Source organism: Cydia fagiglandana, chromosome 19, assembly GCF_963556715.1.
Source record: "Cydia fagiglandana chromosome 19, ilCydFagi1.1, whole genome shotgun sequence".
Classification (NCBI taxonomy): Eukaryota; Metazoa; Arthropoda; class Insecta; order Lepidoptera; family Tortricidae; genus Cydia; species Cydia fagiglandana.
Genome location: NC_085950.1, coordinates 4,178,245 through 4,198,789, shown reverse-complemented (window position 1 = coordinate 4,198,789; position 20,545 = coordinate 4,178,245). Strand labels below are relative to the sequence as shown.

The 20,545-nt window shown below is 36.7% G+C and overlaps 2 protein-coding genes across 2 annotated transcripts; both read right to left on the bottom strand.

The window, feature by feature from the left end:
- Positions 1-32: 32 nt before the first annotated feature.
- LOC134673892 (ubiquitin-conjugating enzyme E2 T-like) lies at positions 33-20,408 on the bottom strand. The gene is made up of 2 exons (XM_063531946.1): positions 20,068-20,408; positions 33-855 (listed from the first exon to the last, which is right to left on the bottom strand). The coding sequence occupies exons 1-2, from the start codon at positions 20,321-20,323 to the stop codon at positions 635-637; spliced, it is 477 nt and encodes a 158-aa protein (XP_063388016.1). The 5' UTR covers positions 20,324-20,408; the 3' UTR covers positions 33-634.
- LOC134673891 (uncharacterized) lies at positions 4,730-5,326 on the bottom strand. Its single transcript, XM_063531945.1, has one exon. It carries the CDS (start codon positions 5,305-5,307, stop codon positions 4,756-4,758), a length of 552 nt encoding a protein of 183 aa, XP_063388015.1. The 5' UTR covers positions 5,308-5,326; the 3' UTR covers positions 4,730-4,755.
- Positions 20,409-20,545: the final 137 nt, after the last annotated feature.

Genomic DNA, 20,545 nt, shown 5'->3' with positions numbered 1-20,545 from the left:
AAAAATTACTTGCTAATAACTGAAACCAACAATAATAAAATAATTGTTTATTTACTAATGTAACAGTTACCAGCTGAGATATTGTTTACGAAATAAAACTTATGCTAACTTATTTTAATAAAATTTAAATGATTAGGGAAAATGGTCTTTTTTTTTAGAATTAGTGTATTTATGAAACTATACAACTACTAAAGATATTTATTTGTCATGTACCTGCAATAATATGTTACGCATCAAAGGCTGCAAAAATATCTGACACAATCTTATTTGTAGAACCATAAGTGTGCCAAATATATTTGCGGCCTTCGAAGAGTAACATATTATTGCAGGTGACTGTACCTCAGAACTTTTTGTACCGAGCCTATCTGAAATAGCAAGACATGTTCATACATTTCCGTGAAAATACAATGGAAAATAATTATGCACTATGTATGTACTACCAACCACTTTAGATAACTTAAAATGATATATAAGACTAGAATTAACACATTCATTGCCACCCAGCCAAAAAAGACGCAGCCACAGCAATTTCGTCATATAAAGCAGTTGTACCACGATCCTGACTATCGGGTTATCCGGCCTGGGAATGAAATCAAAATACAGATACAGGTTTTCGGCATTGAATGTGTTAATATTACAACTCTACAGCATATTTATCTGTATGTAACCTTGCGTTCTCCATAAATTTATCAACGTCATATTTATATTCATTAGCCACATCCAGCATCAGAGGGTCGTCAGGGTTCGGGTTAGCGAGTAACGTCTGTATGGAGATGAGTAGAGTTTCTAGTGTGATCGTGGGCAGCCACGCTCCTTTGGGAGGCATTTTTAACATGTCCATGCAGATACGGCCACCTGAAAACCAAAATATCTATTTTAGAAAAGGTATTGACTATAATTTTGATTTTATAATTTTTTTTTTAATCTGTACTAAAATCAGCTGAAGACGAAAAGCAGTAAAAATATTCCACGGCCTGTCAAATGTGACATGCAACGTTCACCCCACTTGTAACATCTGTTGACAGCGTCTATGCACCCCAAATGTCCTCCTTTATAAAACATGGCAGAAACCATATCTCAACGGTGGAACCGTTCTCTAAGCACCATACTGGGCTGGCTGAGATGTAGGATCAGTATCGCCGTTATACGCGCCACCAGCATGTGTATCCGAAGCACACGCCACCGTTTTAAGTCGACCGCCAGGTGGCTTGGGTTCGACGACGGTGCCGCCCTTCCACACATCGATTGAAACCACTTTTCTACCCTACCCACATATGTATTACCTAACCCTTTGCCTATGTACTTATGATTGTTTTAATGTAATAAATTTTTGTTGGAGTTTAATTTTACAAGGCTAAAGCTGTACACACATTAGTTCATAATTGGATGGTGTTTAGCAAAAATGAGTCATCCCACATCCATTCTACAATAAAATGTCAACTTTAAGCGTAAATTCTTAGAGTTCACATCTTATTGAAAAATTAATGTGGGTTGACACACTATTGCTTATTATATTACAGCATCCAATCTACGTTAAGAGCCCTTCAACGTGCACACTAGCACCACTGCTAAATAATCGTGATTATTTAAATTTAACGACAGGTATTTAAAAAAGCAGGCCGCTACGTACTGTATTATGTATTTAACTACCTTTTGAATACATCAAACTAGTTTTTTATGTTGCTGGATTCGTCGATCTAGGAACTCAAAAAACGGCCGTTTTAACTTTGGATGCATAGATTGACGTATCCGGCAACATAAAAACTAGTTTGATGTATTCAAAAGGTACTTAAATACACAATACAGTATGTAGCGGCCTCCTTTTTTAAATACCTGTCGTTAAATTTAAATAATCACTATTATTCATATATATACATACTAGCTGTTGCCCGCGACTTCGTCCGCGTGGAGTCTTATCTTATCAACATTTTACATCTTTAGTACCTATAATTTTCATATCCATCGAGCAATGTTGAAATTATTTTTCTTTTTTAGCAAGTTGTATGAAGTTTTAAGTCAGGTGGATTTTGATGTGCTGCGCTCCATAAGGTTTTGGTGTCTAAGCTTCTTAGTAGACGTACTAAGCTACGGATCTACAAGACCGTGATCCGCCCCATTCTGATGTATGGGTGTGAGGCTTGGACACTAACACTCAAGGAGGAGAACAGCCTTTTAGTCACAAAACGTAAGGTGTTAAGGAAAATTCTGGGACCCGTCAAAAGAGACGATGGCATCTGGAGGATCCAAAAGAATGCCGAAATAGAACACCTGATAGCCGAGCCGAACATAATAGGTGAGACCAAAGCGCATCGTCTTCGCTGGCTTGGCCATCTCGAAAGGATGGGTGAAGATCGGGCAGCCAAAAGGGCCTACCTGGGTCGACCAACTGGGCGCCGTCCTGTTGGTCGTCCTAAATACCGTTGGGCAGATAGAGTGGAGGCAGATCTCCGTGAGCTCGGCGTCGGCGAAAGCTGGCAGGATACCGCTCGGGACCGATCAAAGTGGCGTGCTCTTGTGTTGGAGGCCAAGACTCATTTTGGGTCACCGCGCCAACAAAGTAAGTAGTAAGTAAGTTGCTGAAATTACTTTTCTTGTGTTCTAATAATAGGTACACCCTTATACAAAGAATTCAAGTTCCGCACTCACAAAATATTTGATCTCCATACAAACTTTCAACCCCTTTCTCACCACCTTGCGGGGATGAATCAAAAATGCTTAAATTCGTTTTCATGTTTTTTTTATTTTAATACCTTTTTTTTTGCAAAAAGTCCAAGTTCCTAGCTTAAAATGGAATTTACACCCCAAGACGAACTTCCATCCCCTTTTTAACCCTCTTAGGACTTGTATTTCCAAAAACGTTGCAATTATTATTTTTTGTAATCGGCTATTACCTATGTCTTTCTAAGAAGTTTCAAAGCATTTGTAATGGATTTAAACTTTGAACCCCATTTTAACCCTGTTAGGGGATGAATTTTACAAAACGCTGAAATTACTTTTCTTGTCTTCTAATAATATCCCCAAATACAAAGATTCAAATCCCGCGCTCGAAAAAAATTTTGATATCCATACAAACTTTCAACCCCGTTTTCACCACCTTAGGGGATGAATTTTCAAAAACACTGAAATTAGTTTTCTTGTATTTTAATTTAATACCTTTTCACAAAGTTTCAAGTTCCTAGCTTAAAATAAAATTTGCACCCGAAGACGAACTTTCATGCTCTTTTTAACCCCCTAAGGGGCTGAAATTCCAAAAATGTTACAACTACTTTTTTGTAATCGGCTTTTATGCCTTTCTAAGAAGTTTCAAAACCATTTGTAATGGATTCAAACTTTCAACCCCTTTTTAACCCTGTTAGGGGATGCATTTTACAAAACGCTGAAATTGCTTTTCCTTTCTTTTAATAATATCCCTAAATACAAAGATTCAAGTCCCACACTCGAAAAAATGTTTGATATTCATACAAATTTTCAACCCCTTTTTCACCACCTTAGGGAATGAATTTTCAAAAACGCTGAAATTAGTTTTCTTGTATTTTAATAATATATCTTTTAACGAAGTTTCAAATTCCTAGATTAAAAGAAAACTTTAACCCCATACAAACTTTCATCCCCTTTTTGGGGATGAAGTTTACAAAACGCTGAAATTACTTTTATTGTCTTCTAATAATATCCCCAAATACAAAGATTCAAGTCCCGCGCTCGAAAAAATTTTTGATATCCATATAAACTTTCAACCCCTTTTTCACCACCTTGGGGGATGAATTTTCTAAAACGCTGAAATTAGTTTTCTTGTATTTGAATTTGATATATTTTTACAAAGTTTCAAGTTCCTAGCTTAAAATAAAATTTTCATCCGAAGACGAACTTTCATCCCCTTTTTAACCCCCTTAGGGGTTGAATTTCCAAAAACGTTTCAATCACTTTTTTTTGTAATCGGCTATTATGCCTTTCTAAGAAGTTTCAAAGCATTTGTAATGGATTAAAATTTTCAACCCCTTTTTAACCCTGTTAGGGGATGAATTTTACAAAACGCTGAAATTACTTTTCCTGTCTTCTAATAATATCCCTAAATACAAAGATTCAAGTCCACCACTCGAAAAAATTTTTGATAGCCATACAAACTTTCAACCCCTTTTTCACCACCTTAGGGGATGAATTTTCATAAACGCTGAAATCACTTTTCTTGTATTTTAATAATATATCTTTTTACGAAGTTTCAAATTCCTAGCTTAAAAGAAAACTTTAACCCCATACAAACTTTCATCCCCTTTTTAACCCCCTTAGGGGTTGAATTTTTCAAAATCGCTTCTTATCTCTTGTACACTTTATAAATGCAATCTGGTGTGCAAATTTCAACTTTCTGGCTTTTGTAGTTTCGGCTCTGCGTTGATGAATCAGTCAGTCAGGACACTTGCATTTATATATATAGATATATTATTATTCATATACATATATATTATTATTCATCATAGATGAACAACACGGCTTCACCCCAAAGAGATCAACGGTAACAAATTTATTATGTTGTGTTGATAGGTGGACCAGTAGCTGGAATGAAAAGCTTCCAGTGGATGTTGTTTACCTGGACTACGAGAAAGCATTCGACCGCGTCCCGTTAATTCAATTCAATTCAATTCAATATTTTTATTTCGAATAAAAAAAATCCATATTATTGTTAGAACAAGCAACACTTATAAATCTATATTAGTAATAAAAAGAACATAAAAACAAACAAAAATAATTACTTATTTACAACTAAAAGCGGCGTGGTGCGGCGACCGGCGGCGCGTGCAGCCGCACCCAGCGCGCGAACATAGGCGAGTCCCAGCGCTGCGCCAGCACGTTTAGAATACTGTTTGGGCTGTGGCGAAGACGGTCGACTAATGACGCACACCGTTTTCTAATTATTGCGTCGAAACTATCGGTGTGCGCCTCGGCAAACATAGTTGACGCGCTACAGTAACGCGGCAGCCCAAACAGCACTCTAAACGCGTTATTGTATTGTACGCGAAGGGCGCTGTATGCCCGCTGCGTAAAGCTGACCCACAGATTGCACGTGTAGAATGTTTGGCAGTATGCTTTAAAGAGCGTTAGCTTCACTTCATTACTACAACGAGCAAATCTGCGGGCCAGCATGTTACTACGAACACACAACGCCCTTCGCTCCCTCTCTATGTCATCATTATCTGTCATGTTTTCTGTTACCCAGTGGCCAAGGTACTTGAACTTCTGTACAACTTTTAAAGCGGTACCACAAAGGGTAACAGGTGTCATTTTGTATGATTTTGGCCCAGCTTTAAATTGCATTACCTCGCTTTTCGAAGTATTGTACCCTAACCCATGGGTAACTGCATAAGTTTCACATATCTTCACCAATCTCTGTAGTGCACCAACCGAGGGGCTCAACAGCACCATATCATCCGCGTAGCTGAGGTTATTAACACACACCCCATCCACGTGACATCCGACATAGGTACTGCTGAGCTCCCCGATTAACTCGTTCATGTATAGATTGAACAGCTTAGGTGAGCTCAACCCCCCTTGCCTCACCCCGCAGCTCATCCTATACACGTCAGAGTGCACGCCGGCCCATTTTACAGTATTCGACTGGTGGCCATACCAATACCTAAATAAAGCCGTGACCTCCCGAGGTACGCTGGTATGGTCTCGTAACTTATGCCATAGCTTGTCATAAGCCACCATGTCAAATGCTTTTGACAGATCCAAGAAGCAGGCGAAGACTGGCGTCTTGCGAGTGGTGTAGTACTGGACAGTCTGCTTGAGACATAACACTGCGCTTTCAGTAGATAAGCCCGGCCTAAAGCCAAACTGAGCGTCATGGATGTTCAAGTGTTTTCCCAGCACGTCGTCAAGCAAACCATCCAGTACCTTAGCGACAATCGTAGCAAGCGATATGGGCCTGTAATTGGATATGTCAGAAGCGTCTCCAGTTTTATTCTTTACAATAGGAACTACAACAGTATGCATTAAATCCTCCGGCAAGTAACTATGGCTAATACACATGTTATAGAAAAGAGATAGAACTCTAGGCAGGTGACTTCCAGCGTACTTGAGATGCTCGACACTGAGGCCGTCGTGACCTGGAGATTTCCCTTTCACCATGTTTTTAATTTTAGTGGCCACTTGCTTCGCCGAGAATCTTATTAGACCAGCGGTGGAACAAAACTGGGTTTTGATAACATTAAAGTTTTTTCTTTTTTGATATGTTATTGTAAGCATGTTAAATAACATTCATGTAAAAAGTTAGAAAATTTTAGGTGGAGCGTTCGGCCATATTTAAATTTTCAATTTTTGCTAAATAACTATGTAAATATAAAATTAAAGTTACAAAAAACTTTAACATATTCAATAACACTTTAATTTATTCACAATATTCGGTTTTTAGAAATCTGGAACAGCTGCTTTCTGGTGAACGTAAAAACAGGAATTATTATGTAAATACAGAATTAGAGTAGCTGATATTGCAAAATTACGATATTATCTATCAACTTAGTATACATGTAAAAAGTTAGAAATGTAGACAATGTGCTTGTCTAGATATTGATTTCTCGTTAAGCAGTATAGCCAATATTGAATTAAAGTTTGTAGAGTTAATATTACACGGTCATAATAAAGATCTTACTTCTCACACAAAAGATTAGAAATATAAAATCACGGCGACACTAAATACTGATACGTAAGTATGTATTCCGAGCTTATATTAAGTTACATTTCAAACGCGCGGCGTTTGCGCGCGCCGCGCTGTGCGCCGTGGCAGGAGGCAGCGATCGACGGTCGCGGGCTAGCGGTTAGCGCGGTGCCCTTAAAAATACGCAAAGCGTTTATAAAATTATTATCAATGGTAAATAGTTTTTTTACACAGTACACTAATGGAAACTTACCTTCCCTTATTTATTTCTATATGTACTAGGGATTGCCCGCGGTTTCGTTTACGTAGAATTCGTTATCGTGTTAAGTATAGAAATAATAGATACATTTGAAAATTATTTTAGGTGCATTGTCATACAGATAACTACCCTTGTTAAAGTATTCTTCAAATTCAATACACAGGTGTCATTTCAATATAATTTTGCGTAATTTGGCGCTTTTAGGTTATAAAACTTATAAATGACTAGCGACATATATTTTTTAAGAGCGATCATCTCCGATAATATTTACTTTATCATAAAATCAATTTCAAACTGATGTTATTCAATATTTATCATTCCTTTTGGCCGCCGGACCTAGTCCGCAAAGACGCTCACTCACACGCCAGAGCAAATTTTAAGTAAACAACTAATAAAAAGTTTAGGGATTGCAAATAGTGATATCGATATTTACAATATTATGGTAAAAATCTTTTTAATTTAGCTTTGTTCTTATCCTGTTTTAATTTCATTCCAAATTGCCAAAATTAAACATATGTTTTACACCCGAAAATGTTTAAAATATAGGGATTTAACATAAAAAACAACCACTAAACAATGTCGATTCAAGACGTGATATCGCCGCACTAGGCTGTACGAGAAGTCTTTTATACAAGACAACGGCGCCCATGGACTGCCCGCAATGCAGACCGACAAGGACTGTTTCCGCGCGGATCAAGTAATAATAGTCTCTAGGTCAACGGCGTAAGCGCTTGTCGGTACGTAAACTTTATTGGCGTAACGTTAAAGCTGCGCATCACGTGTCGATAAAGTCAATATACCGGAACTGTTTTAGTGAAAATTACACGTGGGTTGAATTTTTAATGAGTGAAGATATTATTCCGGAATTCGAATCTATCATTATAATTTCAGTTTGGTTTACATTAATCTATAGGTAAACTCTTATCAAAAAAACGTTCAACGACTTGTTACAAAAAAATTACACATTAACTTCAATGTTATAACAATAAAAGTAAAGTCTGATAAACAGGTATGTCCCTGTACCACACTTGTGCGAAGCGGTCGCTGCGGTGTATCCCTTCCCGCTAAGCTATAAAATAACATCAATTATTTTTTTTATTTATCTCTTCTGCAATTAAATAGTCCACAATCTACAATGGCAAATTTACTTGTCTGACTCTACTTTATAGAGCTAAAGAAGCTACCTGAACTTTAAATATAGTTATGCCTATCTGACTCTCGTTCTACGTATTCTAGTAAGTAGTTACCTACTATTCGTTGAAAAAAATTGGCGATTAACAAGTGTTCAAATACTTAGATAAACACATATTTCTGACTTTATATTTACTTTAAAAATTACCATATCGAGTTAACATTCCCATCCCTAGCTGTCTTTTATACAAGACAACGGCGACGAGGAACATGAAAAATGTTGAAAATTGGAGCAATTTTTTTAAATGCCTTATTATAAAAGAAGGGATTTATATAGCGGCTTAAAAAGCAAATAAATGAAAAAACAAAGACCTTAAATATGAACACGAGTGTAAATGAAATTGCAATTGTTATTATTTTCACATTAACTCAGTGGTTGAATTTGTGTCTTGTATACAAGACGACGGCGCCAGCGTATCGTTCTATCGTTGTCTTCTATACCGGACAACGGCGGTCAAAGGGTTAAAGTCAATATTACCAACCAACTGATCCAATTTACCTACGGTAACAACTCAAAATTTGCATCAAATTAAATGCCACTTTTCTTATCCGTTACGAACAATCAAGAGGGCCTTTACGAGCTGATGTGGTGAAAATTTTATTTAACCTTCGTCCCTTAAAACCTTCACTACGCTCAAGGTTCAACTTTACGAACCACTCGCTACGCTCGTGGTTCAATTTTAGAATGTTTGGATTTGTGAATGTGCTTCCTGCCTCGCACAGCCAAACTGTGGAATGAACTGTCCGATACGACCTTCAAACCTTCAAAGACCCCCATCTTAAAGGTCGGCAACGCGCTTGCAACCCTTCTGGTGTTGCGGGTGTCCATGAGCGGCGGTAATCGCTAACCACCAGATGATCCGTCTGCTCGTTTGCCTCCTATTTAATAAAAAAAAATGTTTCCCTTGTTTGGGTATCAATATTAGCACGAGCGGTTAATCAACAACTTTTCCCCTTGTAAAACAAATAAATAAGGTAGGTGAGGTGCAGGCATATGAGGCCCGGCGGGTAACAAGGCCCAGCATTCAAAAATAGCAGTTGCTCCCTATTATTCCCAATTATTCTGAATTTGTACTTGTTGCTAAGAAGGCCCACTGTCAGTGCAGGTAAAAAGGTCTAGTCCCGGGCCTTATTGAACGTATGAGATGAAATATTAGATTAAAATATTTTAAGATAATTTTCAATATTTTTAATCTCTAATTAATAAGGTCGATTTGAAGAAACTTCTATGAAATTATGACTTATAAATAACACTTGCACTGCGTGGGCTGTCAAAATTGCTGCAGACTTTTCTTGGTCTAACTCTAATAATTTTTCACTTGCTTTATTGACCTAAAGACGTTTTAAAGAATCAAAAAGTCTAATAACATTGAGGCACTTATACTTTTTAAAGGCAGTAACTAATTACAAGTGACTTTTTTTTGTTAATACATATATTTTGTTCCTATTAATACATATTTGGATTTTGCATAGAACTTGGCAGTGGCACTCATTTAGATCTCCATTCTTTTTGCGGCGAGCCCCACAGCCAAGCATAATTTTTGTATTGAACTTGGCTCTCCTTTTTTACATTTATGTTTTTGGTGGGATATCAATACTTTTTGTAAAGAAAACTAGGCAGGTATTGAGATTTAATGTTTTTTCTTGTGTTTCCGCTGTATCAGCTGTATGGTTTTTACTTCTGTTCTTTGTATAATTATGTGGTGCCGCGCGCCGCCGACGACACACCGTTGGCCGGTTGTTTAGAGCGTATTACAAGTTTTTTGTATGGGGACACCACTTATTTTTTGACTTAACTTTATTTTAATATAGCAACTATAATAATACATATATTGGGGTAGTTTCAAATATCTGCTTGTAACGGTTCCAACGCTACAATAAAAAAATATTTTTTTGTATGGGGACCCCCCTATTTTTTAACTTTTTTTTATTTTTAGATTTTTCCCTACGCTTACACACAATAACCGAGCTGGATTCCAAATTTCATCCTTCTAGGTCATCTGGAAGTAGGTTAGGTTTAGGTACTTATATGTCAGTCCCAATAAAAAATGTTTTTTTTGTATGGGGACCCCCCCTATTTTTAAACTTTATTTTATTTTTAGATTTTTTCCTTCGGTTACACACAATAACCGAGCTGGATTCCAAATTTCATCCTTCTAGGTCATCTGGAAGTAGGTTAGGTTTAGGTACTTATATGTCAGTCCCAATAAAAAGTGTTTTTTTTGTATGGGGACCCCCCCTATTTTTTAACTTTATTTAATTTTTAGATTTTTTCCTACGGTTACATACAATAACCAAGCTGGATTCCAAATTTCATCCTTCTAGGTCATCTGGAAGTAGGTTAGGTTTAGGTACTATAAGTCATAAGTCAGTCTTAAAATTTACGACTTTTTGACCTTCATACCTTTATAACCGTTTGAGCTAGCTTCATGAAATTTGGGCTTCTAGATATCCTTATGGATATAATTAAACACACGTAGTTTTATGTGTTTACGTCAAAGATGTTTTGAGTTATAGAAGGGTCAAAAGTGGCACCAAGTGGTTCGTGTAATATTACACTCGGCGCTGGCTAGCCAGTTCCTTTGCTTGAACTTGGCTTGACACGCTGCCGCGTGTCTATATCCAATAAAGCAAAGAAATAGAGTTTAATACTTGTTTATAATGTTATTTTGTTCCTATAAATACATATTTGGATTTTGCATAGAACTTGGCAGTGGCACTCATTTAGATCTCCATTCTTTTTGCGGCGAGCCCCACAGCCAAGCATAATTTTTGTATTGAACTTGGCTCTCCTTTTTTACATTTATGTTTTTGGTGGGATATATTTAAGAGTATGACTCTTGTCGGTGGAGCAATTTCAATGTTTGGCGGTCCTCCGCCTTCTCTTTGACAGCCCGATACGACACGACGTTGATCTTTTCCTTTATTTGATCCATGTACGCTCTCCTTGGTCTTCCCCTCTTCCTGTTTGCTTCAACTTTCCCTTCTATGATATTTTTGATAAATTCGTCGTGTCGTATCAGGTGCCCAAGCATCCTTCCTCTTCTATTGTCTATAGTTCTTAACAAACTCCTCCTCTCTCCTACTACATAGGCCACACTGAATGTTTTGCACTACTGGCCACTGGTAAATATTTAAATTATGAATTGTATATTTAAAAAAAAATACAGGCTTTTGATTATGGAATGTGACAAATGTTGGCGACAAATCGATCGTCTTTTGTTTTTAATGGCTTGTCAAAGTAAGTCAGTGCGTTGAACGTGGCTTTAACGCGAAAATATTTTTAGAGCTATGATTTTGTTATGATTTTAAAAGTTCGCTTACTCCGCAAGAGTGTAGTGCTTGCCTTCAAAATGCTTTTGGGATTGAAGCACCACATCTGAGCATCGTGAGGCGTTGGTATGGTGAATTTAGTAAAGACAGTATTATTCTAGATAATGATTTTCGTGAAGGTCGACCGTCCACGGCGATCATTCAAGGAAACGTGGCTACTGTGAGACGACTCATTGAAGAAAACCCACGAATCACCTATGACGAAATTTGAGGACAATTAGGGATAGGTATGAGACAAATACAAAAGATTTTACAAGAATATTTAAAAGTCGGGAAGCCTTGTTGTCTTTGGATTCTTCACGAATTAACTTCAGTCCAAAAACAGGTACTTTTTGACTGGTGTCGAGAAATGCTGCGTAAGTATAAGCAAGAAAGTTCAAATGCTGTATATAACATCGTTAGAGGAGATGAAACCTGGATTTACTGCTACGATCCGGAAAAAAGGCATTAGTCCAGTCAATGGGTCTTTCGAAGGTGACAGGAGGCCCATAGAAGTTCAACAAGCCAAAAGCGTTGCCAAACATTTTGATCGTCTGTTTTTTTTAATCGCGACTTTTTTGTACTGTACTTTTAAATAATAAAAGAACGTTAAATACTGAGTAGTACACTACCATTTGTGTGCCCGCAGTCATTGAAAAAGACCGCGAGAGACGACCGAGAAGCCGCATCCTCCTGCGTCATAATAATGCGTCCACCGATACCGCAATAAAGGCAAAAACATTTTTTAATTACGAAAACGTGGAAAATGTCTCTTATACGGATTATAATCCAGACATTGCACCCTGTGACTTCTATCTATTTCCCAAAATTAAGGATTTAATTTGGGGTTTGACATTTAAGACCCCGGATAAGGCAGTTACTACGTTTCATCACCACGTCGAAAACATGCAGTCAAGTTATTGGGCCTCATGCTTCCAAAAATGGTCCGAGCGAGTGAATATGTGCATAGAATGTAAAGGGAAACATTTTGAAAAGCAATAAATGTATTATTATGGTTATAAATGATTTTATTCAAAAGTTACGCAAAACTTTCAGTGTGGCCCTCGTATGCGTAAAACCTCTTCGTTAGTTTTCTTTTCTTTTACGATAGAATTGCGAATAATAGATATTATGCAACGAGTGACGAATTTTGAAACACGGTCAAAGGGAGTGTTTTAACGTGCTTATTATAGCACCGGTCGTAATGTAGCACCAGATGTACTGTAAAAATTATGTTAAAAGATAATACTTACTGTTACGAATAAATATTTAGACTGTAAAAAAATATCCCACCAAACACATTTTCATGTAAATTTTGTTGCTAAGACGAAACCATAAGACTCGCACTGTCAAAAAGTTGTCAAATCTCTTGTCGAGCCAAGCTTCAAACTCTACAAGCCCTAACTTCACTAACCCTACACCTTAGTCAAAATATGTGGCTTGGCTGTTTCGTTACCGCCACATGGGCATAAGGTGAAAAATTTATTAAATTCATTATTTTTAGGGTTCCGTACCTCAAAAGGAAAAATACTGAACCCTTATAGGATCACTCGTGTGTCTGGCTGTCCGTCTGTCACAGCCTATTTGCTCCGCAACTACTGCACCAATAAGTTGAAATTTGGTATACACATGTAAGTCTATAGCCCAAGGACATACATGTAAAGTAAATAATAGAAATTCAAATAAAGGGGTCACTTTTGAGATGAATGATAAATAGAATAAAAAAAAACTATATCTTGTTATAATTAATATAAGAGAATTAGAATATGAATTAATATAAGAGAATTTTGTTAGAATTTTAATTAGTATAAGATAGTATGTATATTGTCATGTTATTTTCTCGAACTCCCCATCGGCATACAAACCTCCTCAAGGTTTTGCCCACGATGGGTCTTGTAATAATAATGTACTTTATTTAGCTTATTGTTCAATAAATTAAATATATATATATATCAAACGAAGGGGCTCATTGTAAGAATCTCAGATATATTTTTTCATAATTTTAAAATAAATAGTTTAGAAGTTATTTAAGAAAATACGCAAAAAATTACCATTCCCCCCCCCCCCCTTATCTCCGAAACTACTGGGTTTAAAATTATGAAAAAAATACACATATTAGCTCTCTTCCTATAGATGACAGGAAAACCTATTAGAAATGTGCAGTCAAGCGTGAGTCGGACTTAAGTACCTAGTTTTCCGATACCTACGGGTTTTTTAAAGACATTTTATTCACTTTTCTCTAAAAACAATATATTATTAAAAATTGTGTAATGTACAGAACCCTTGGAACGCGAGTGCGACTCGCATTTGGGCGGTTTTTGTATTATACTTACATACAATAGTTCTTGTAGAAACGAAACGGCCAAGCCACACACTTTTGGTGTAGAGCTAGTAAAGTTAGAGGGCTTGTAGAGTTAGAAGCTTGGCAAGAGATCTGATAACTTTTTGACAGTGCGAGCCTTATGGTTTCGTTTGGGCAACATTTTACATCAAAATGTTTTTGATGGGATTTCACTTCTTTTTGTAAGTTGTTTATGACAATCTTCCATCCCCTAATTTAAAGGGTTGGGGGTGATTTACTATTAAAAATCCTGAAATAAGTATCTGGGGGCATCTGTTACACAATGTACTTCTTACTGATTCCCCATATAAACCCTTCACCCCGTAAGGGTAAACTTTGGGGTTGAAATCTGCCTTCACCCCGTAAGGGTAAACTTTGAGGTTGAAATCTATTCTATATCCTTCCCCATAACAATACCTATCTACATACCAAATTTCAACTAAATCGGTTCAGCGATTATTGATTTCCCATACAAAATTAAACCCCATCTTCATCCCCTTAGGGATATTTTTTTTTTTAATTTATTTGTTGTTTGTGTACTAAAACTATCTTACATACCAAATTTCAGCTTCTTAGAGGACTTCAGGAAGTACTCGGTATTGATGATCATCAAGTGAGTGAGTCAGTGACGAAATCGAAGTTTTTAGATATGAATAAAATCTAAAGTATAAGAGCTATGCAATTGATATGCTTAATAAGTCCGAGAACTTTGTTTATCTGGTATAATCCAACCCCAAGTTATGAGGGTTCCAAAAAAACGACAAAGCGCTTCGAGAAAAGGTAGATAGTGCCCTTGCGATTTTCTCGTCTTGGCGGGGGCACTGCCGTGCCCCCAGATGTTAAAAGATGAGACTACTGTAACTAATAAAGATTTATGTTTAGTTACCTACTATTTTCGCGTAAACTAGACAATTTTTATATCTTTAGTTATTAAGACCCAAAATAATTATTTTCACTTATTATAAATAAATCCTCCTGTTATGAAGTATCAAATATTGTTATTTGTATATGTCTAACTCTTAAGTTAAAAACAATAAAATCTGTTATTACCTACTGTCAAAATGATTATTTTTTGCGGGATTAAGTAATACACTGGTAGTGTTCAATAAGGCCCATAATAGGACTTTTATAAAAGGTATATTTTCCAAGAGTATCGTAATATTTTTATAACTATTTTGGTATAATGAAGAAACTTAAATAAATGAGAAACCTATTTGAGTGAGTTTCTCATACTTCATATCCTGTTTATTAAAAAAAAAACATTTTAATTTAAGGTGGGCTGTACTGTATATAGGCATATACGGCCCACACGGAATATACAATAAGGTAAGTGAGGCCACTTACCTTATTGTATATTCAGGATGTATACCGTGTAATATTGATCAGTTGGTTTATAATATACATATTATGATATTGACGTTGAATAGTACAGGACATGACAATAGGAACCAGAAATAGGTATATAGTAGTGTACCCTATGATGGGCGTGGAACCAGTAATGGGACAAAAAACCACAAATCCTGTAAAATAAGTGTCTAAAAGTAGTTTATAAACACTGCCTGTATATTATCATAAATAAGAGTCCTAGAGCTGTTTCAGTTTAAATTTTTATTAAATTTGGTTGTTTTTTAAGAAATTGGCGTCAACCCAAAAGTTGTCGTGTCACTGAAAAAAAATACCACTACGAATTCTTAACAACCTCGCTAAGAGAGGTGAGTTAATTTATTAAATTTTAATTAATTAATACTTGATGAAAACTAGAATGTGTTTTGTTAATTGCATTTACCATGAGATAAGGTATACAACATACTATGTTGTGACTCCACAGATGTAAAAAAATAGTGGTATTTGACCCAATCCCATTATAGGAGCTGTAAAACTGCATACCTCCTATAATGGGACAATTTACATAATGATGCTTGCCATGCCATCATTTCATGTTTAAACAATACAGAAGTAAAATGTAGTTACGAAATATGTCAACCAGGAGGTATGCTCGGACTTCGGATAAATTAATATCGTTTTTTAGTGTGGGTCAAATCTTGGTATCCGAGTTTGAGCCACTTTCCCGTTTTCCGATTGAGTTGAAATTTTGTATTCGTAATTAAATATGCAAATCGGATAATAATGCAATAATATGATAACATGGACCAGATCTGATGACCTATTTCAATATTTTATACTGATAGAGCAGTGTCCATTACTGGGGGGCCCATTACTGGAGCTTTGGTGTCCATGACTGGAGAAAAATAGCATAGTTTTAATTTGTTAAGTATGTGGAAACTCATTGCAGTATCTTTGATACAACACGCCTGAAACATGAAAGACGGGTAGGACTTTCATCTTTCAATACGCTAAGCGGTAGACCATTCACATGTATTAGGGAAATATCACAAATACTCCAAATTCCCTCTTAAATGTCCCATGACTGGTGCTGTTACTATAGTTGGTCAAACCAATTTGTCAGTAAATAAAAACGAAAAACTATATTCATCCTTTTCTTTTGGGTGCTAGTACTAGTGTAAGTCAAAGATAGTATGATGATTCTCCCTGTCTATGTTTGAAATGAGACAGTCCTTTGACAAACTATGTATAGTAAAAAATAGTTGTGAATATCTTGTACATTTTAATTACAATATTAGTCAAGATAATGAAATATAGCTGGTCAAGCAAATCTTGTCACTAAAAAAAGGCGCGAAATTCAAATTTTCTATGGAACGATATCCCTTCGCGCCTACATTTTTCAAATTTGCCGCCTCTTTCTACTGACAAGATCTGATTGACCAGCTGTAGGTATTTTTACTTAATAAGATATTTTAATTTCACGTAATGTCCGCATCTAATTTATATAGTTATGTGCACGGTAAACAAACAAATGAATGATAAGAAAAGACAGACAGTGTTACTGAGCGGGAGGTGGGGCGAGGGGCGAGGTATAGGTAGGCTATGATAGGCTCTCGAGCGCCGCGCCGGCGACTGATGGACCAGCGCGGCGTATGTATGAATTTCGCGCCTTTTTAACTAGATTTTACTATTACAATGCAAGCTACACACAGAAATTTCTTACTTTCCATAATATGGCTGCGTATATTATTTTATAGTAATAGACTTATTTTTACAGACTCTAATTCAATATTAGATCTTATAGGACAAAAAACGTATATTAATTCTAAAGCATATATCTTATTCTTCTAGCTTTTTAGCTTGCCTATTAACTTATAAATTTAGATATGTTGTTGTGGATTTATTAAACTTTAATTCAATATCGACAAAATAATAAGCTAATTGTAGTTTGACAAAGAAGCACGTTAAAAAAATTTCTAATAATTTTACATTATAAAGCGTCATACATATTATAAACAATGGAACTTAAACATTGCACTTTAATTCAATATTAAAAAATCATTACTAAAAATATATAAATACCTAATTTATATCTAACGCTCGTTCTAACTTTTCATCATATATAGCATATATGCTTAAAAATATGTCCTATATCAGATAAGCATCACTTTTTCAACTTTAGAATTATCAAAACTTTTAGTGCAAAAATCCGGTCCCACTATTGAGCTATATACTGGGAGTCACCACATGATCCTCCGTCTCGAGCGTCTCCGTTGACTGGTGTAGCGGTGAAGTAACAGTAAAATGGTCTTTAAACGCGTTAGCAATACCGGTCAAATCGTGTATGCCAGCCACACTCACCGGAAGACTCGACTTAATATTGAATTTATTGGTGTTTTTCCAAAATTTGTTAAAATCCTTATTAGTATGATTTTTAGCTAAGATGTCCATTTTAATATCGTGTTCGTGCTCTTGACAGTATTTAAGCCTTGATTTAAACGCCTTTTTTGACTCGTGCATCTTATCATAAACATACCCATAAGCTGGTTTACCGTACGATATCCACCATAAGTACCAGAACCGAGCCTCGCGGTGAGTATCGCTAACATATCTATTCCAACCCGTTATGTGCCTGCGTTTTTTGTGACTAGAGTTGTTATGACTAAGCTCTGCGCCCTCCTTTAGAACAGATATAATATCTAAGTACATATTTTTCAGAACCTGCTTATGCGAGTCATTACAACACATTTTTTCGGCACAGTCACAAAACTCGGAAGGAAAATTAACATTTTTAAATTTTGAATTACAATAATTAGAATAGTGTTCGGTTTGCTTACAGTCTCTTTCACCCCAAATTACTTTACTGTGCGTAAATTGAGGAATACAAATTTTCGGTTTAACTAAATTATAATCGCATTCAATTAACAATGGGTAATGATCGGACCAGTAAACGGACAGTTAAACAGACTCCTTTTCAAGTTAGAGCATTTTGGGATTCGCGGAAATTTGCTGAATTGGATAAAAGACTTCTTGACAGGGAGGAAGTTTCGTGTGCGAGTTGGAGAGCACCTTTCAGATCCGTACGACGTCTACAGTGGAGTTCCACAGGGTTCTGTGCTCGGACCAATGCTGTTTGGAATATTCTTAACGGACCTTAGGCAAGTTGTACACTCGGGCATGTATTTATTCGCTGACGACACAAAGATTATGGGAAACCCGCTTATCAGTCAGAACATCATACAGCAGGACTTAGACCGCATTCTACAATGGACGAAAGATTGGCTTATAACCCTCAACGCAGACAAGTGCACTGTACTTCATATTGGCAAAAATAACCCTAAGCACACATATAATATTGGCTCCAAAAGTTTACAGAGTGTTGCTTCCCAGCGCGATCTTGGTGTAGTTGTAACTAACAATCTTAAATGGGAGGAACATATTTTAGGGTTTACCAAAAAGGCAAATTCGGTTTTATACATGATCAGGAAAGCTTTTCGTTACATAGACAAGAATCTCTTTATTAAGCTATATAAGACATATGTAAGACCCTTACTGGAATATGCCTTCCAAATTTGGAATCCATATTTTAAAAAAGATATAATTCTTATTGAAAAAGTCCAAAGAAGAGCCACAAAATTGGTACCGTCTCTTCGTAACCAACCATATGAAGATAGACTAAAGGAATTGGGTCTGACAACCTTGGAACAGCGAAGGCAAAGCGGTGACCTGATAGAAACGTATAAAATACTCACAGGACACTACAACGTACCCGGGTTAAGCGATATTTTTACTCGCAACATAAATGACAGACTGAGAGGACACTCTCTGAAACTGACACGGACGCAGAGTAGTAGCAACCCCAGACGACACTTCCTGTCTAACCGCGTAGTGAAAGTGTGGAACAGTTTACCCGAGTCAGTGATCAGTGCACCTTCGATAAACTCTTTTAAAAACAAACTCGATGAACATTTTCGTAGACTACAAAACACAAGTGGACATTGATGTGCACGTATCAGCTTTAAGCTGCCTGTGCATTTACATATAATAATAATATTTAGCAGTGGCGCTAGTGTACACGTTGATGGGCTCTTAAGGCACTGGTCCCACCGCGAGCTAGTAAGCTATGAGCCGATAGCTATAAACACGAACAAAAGATAAGCACTCCCGTGTAAATAAAAGAGACACGGCGATATTTATAGTTACTCGCCCAGCGGTGAGCTATAAATATCGCCGTGTCTCTTTTATTTACACGGGAGTGCTTATCTTTTGTTCGTGTTTATAGCCGATAGCTCATAGCTTACTAGCTCGCGGTGGGACCAGTGCCTAATGCATTGGCATTGATCAAAATATCAACGTATTTTTCACTCTGATGCATATTAGAACAAAAAACTAGCCAAGTGCGAGTCAGACGTTTGTTGTATGGGAGCCCCAATTAAATATTTATTATATTCTGTTTTTAGTATTTGTTGTTATGGTGGCAACAGAAATACATCTGTGAAAATTTCAATAGCTATCACGGTTCATGAGATACAGCCTGGTGACAGACGTATAGCGGAGTCTTAGTAATAAGATCCCGTTTTTTCCCTTTGGGTGTGATTATTTTTAGGGTTCCGTACCCAAAGGGTAAAACGGGACCCTATTACTAAGACTTCGCTGTCCGTCCGTCTGTCACCAGGCTGTATCTCACGAACCGTGATAGCTAGACAGTTGAAATTTTCACAGATGATGTATTTCTGTTGCCGCTATAACAACAAATACTAAAAACAGAATAAAATAAAGATTTAAATGGGGCTCCCATACAACAAACGTGATTTTTGACCAAAGTTAAGCAACGTCGGGAGTGGTCAGTACTTGGATGGGTGACCGTTTTTTTTGTTTTTTTTTTGCATTATGGTACGGAACCCTTCGTGCGCGAGTCCGACTCGCACTTGCCCGGTTTTTTTTTAGTCACAGGACCTGTGAAACCTCTACCTTTATCAATATTCGGATGGTAAACTGGTGTTATGAATTTGACGATAGGCGGCTCGAATGGATACTTCTCCGGAATGGTCATAGTAAGCTTGAACGAGCCGTTTTCGTACGGAGAACCCTTGGGTCCAAGCATTTTTACCAGTAACACATCATACTGATCTTCTTTCTCCGGGTGGCAATTCACGCCCCATGGCGGTTTGGACTGAAAAAGTTTCACTTCTCGGGCTAGTCTAGCAGTGCGTGCACTCGATATCATTGTTTTTATTTATATAAAACAATAAATTAAGAGTTGTTAAACAACGCAGCGAGCGCGCGATATGATTCGGATTCAAATGTCAATACTGACATTACATTACTGTCACTGTCAAATTTAAACGTTAAAGTTGCCTGCTCAAAAGATAATATCACCCGAATAAAACTGAAAAATAATTAGAGATGCACCGGATCAAAGAATATAATACTCACAGTCGGTTACTAT

Excerpts from the sequence above, each read along its gene's own strand:
- LOC134673891 (XM_063531945.1), bottom strand. The coding sequence starts at position 5,307 with ATGCAATTTAAAGCTGGGCCAAAATCATACAAAATGACACCTGTTACC.
- LOC134673892 (XM_063531946.1), bottom strand. The coding sequence starts at position 20,323 with ATGATATCGAGTGCACGCACTGCTAGACTAGCCCGAGAAGTGAAACTT. Across the intron at positions 856-20,067 it reads CCATCCGAATATTGATAAAG|GTGGCCGTATCTGCATGGAC; the intron begins GTAGAGGTTTCA and ends TTTGGTTTTCAG.